Source organism: Emiliania huxleyi, assembly GCF_000372725.1.
Source record: "Emiliania huxleyi CCMP1516 unplaced genomic scaffold EMIHUscaffold_4931, whole genome shotgun sequence".
Taxonomy (NCBI): domain Eukaryota; phylum Haptophyta; order Isochrysidales; family Noelaerhabdaceae; genus Emiliania; species Emiliania huxleyi.
In genome coordinates, this window is record NW_005198294.1 from 1 (window position 1) to 1645 (window position 1645).

The 1645-nt window shown below is 62.9% G+C and overlaps 1 protein-coding gene across 1 annotated transcript; it reads left to right on the top strand.

Moving 5' to 3' along the window:
• Positions 1-1092: 1092 nt before the first annotated feature.
• Positions 1093-1642, top strand: EMIHUDRAFT_124343 (hypothetical protein; the record flags this gene model as incomplete). The annotated part of the gene is made up of 2 exons (XM_005767430.1): positions 1093-1256; positions 1382-1642. Coding segments are annotated over 2 exons (425 nt in total), but the record flags the coding sequence as incomplete, so codon positions are not given.
• Between the last annotated feature and the right edge of the window lie 3 nt (positions 1643-1645).

Below are 1645 nucleotides of genomic sequence, written 5' to 3' on the forward strand. Positions count from 1 at the left end.
TGACCGTCGCAGATATAAAGGGTGGCTAAGGGCTCTGCCCGCAAGGCGCCCGCGTCGCAGACGCGGTACCATTGACAAATCTGCAATATACCCCCACACGAACAAATAGCAAAATCCGAATACCGTGCACGAACTGCGTGATCTGGGCCGTGGACGGGGGCAAGCCTTCAGCTGGTGCCAAGACATCGTAAAATGAAAATTGAAGCCGCGACGTCCGCCAAATCCGTGCTTTCGGAGCAACTGAGGGAAAGCCGCTGATCGAGCCCAGCGTGCCCGCGGCCGCCTCCCGCGCAGCACCGCCGCTGAGGACGACACGCTGCGGAATCGGATCGAGCCCATGGAGGAGAAGGGTGCAGTCGGCGAATCGGAGGAGGAGGAGGAGGGCGCAGTCGTCGACGTTGGCGTGTCTGACTCAGAGGAGGAGTTGGAGGTGCTCCAGCAACCTAACCTGATCCAGAAGCTCGCCGACGTTGTCAGGTTACGTGCGTCATGCGTGATCGAGCTTGAGGGAGGAGCTCAGCTAACGATTCGGCCGGCCACCCAGCGCCGCCGCCCACCGCCACCCACAAAGCGCCTGCTCTACTATCACCTGGCTGGCTGACGCTCGCCCCCCCCCGCTCCACTTTCCCCTGACCATGCCCGTGATAGCACCATCACTGTCGCCGTCCTGGTTTTGAACGTGGCAGCTAGACTCTAGGGACTCGGTAGTCGTGACCGCCCCCTGAGTGTGAGGAGCAGGAGAGAGAGAGCTTTGTGGTGTTGGTGTACGCAATAACGGGACAGGGTGGTTGTTCTCTCCATCTCCCCTTCTAGCTCTTAGCATGAGCTGCGCCCTGTGTCCGACCCCTTTTGCGCAGCAACACCTTAAACTTTCAGTCAGGCCCTCCAAATTGAAATTCGGGTCGGAGCTCGAGGTCGGAGCGTAGCGGAGTGGGCCCCGAGTTTGAAAAAGGGCGACGGACGCTTGCGTCCTAGCCTCCAACAACGCCTCCCCGGCGCAGAGGGGCCCCCGGAGGGATGCAGAAAAACGCCGTTATTTTTCTACGTGGAAGCTGTGAGATCCAACTCTTAGCCGACTTCGCATCTCTCGCCATGGTTGACGTCGGGTTGATAGTCTACCTCACGGCGTGGTACCTCGGCAACTACTACTACAACATCTTCAACAAGACCGCCGCCAAGGCCGGTGGTGGCTCCGAGTATGCCATGATCATGGCTTGGATCCAGATGGCGGTCGGCGCAGTCTACGCTCTCGCGCTGTGCGTGTGCCTCCCGGCTCCCGGCCCTGCCCTGTCGCCCTCGTGCGGCTCCGCGAGTTGGCCACGTCGAGGCCTCTCCGGCGTGGGGCCCACCGGCGCGCCGCGCCTCCGGCCCTCGCGCTCAGGTGGATCCTGCCAGAGGCCCGCAAGGCACCGGCGATCACCTTCACGCAGGTGATGAAGCTGGCTCCGGTCGGCTTCTTCACGGCGGCGGCGCACGCCGGCGCCGTCTTCTCGCTCTCCGCCGGCGCCGTCTCCTTCGCGCAGGTCATCAAGGCCGCCGAGCCCGCCTTCGCCGCCGCGATTGGCTATGCGGTGTACGGCAGCTCGGTCTCACGCGCAAAGCTGCTGATGCTCGTGCCAGTCATCGGCGGGATCTGCATCGCGTC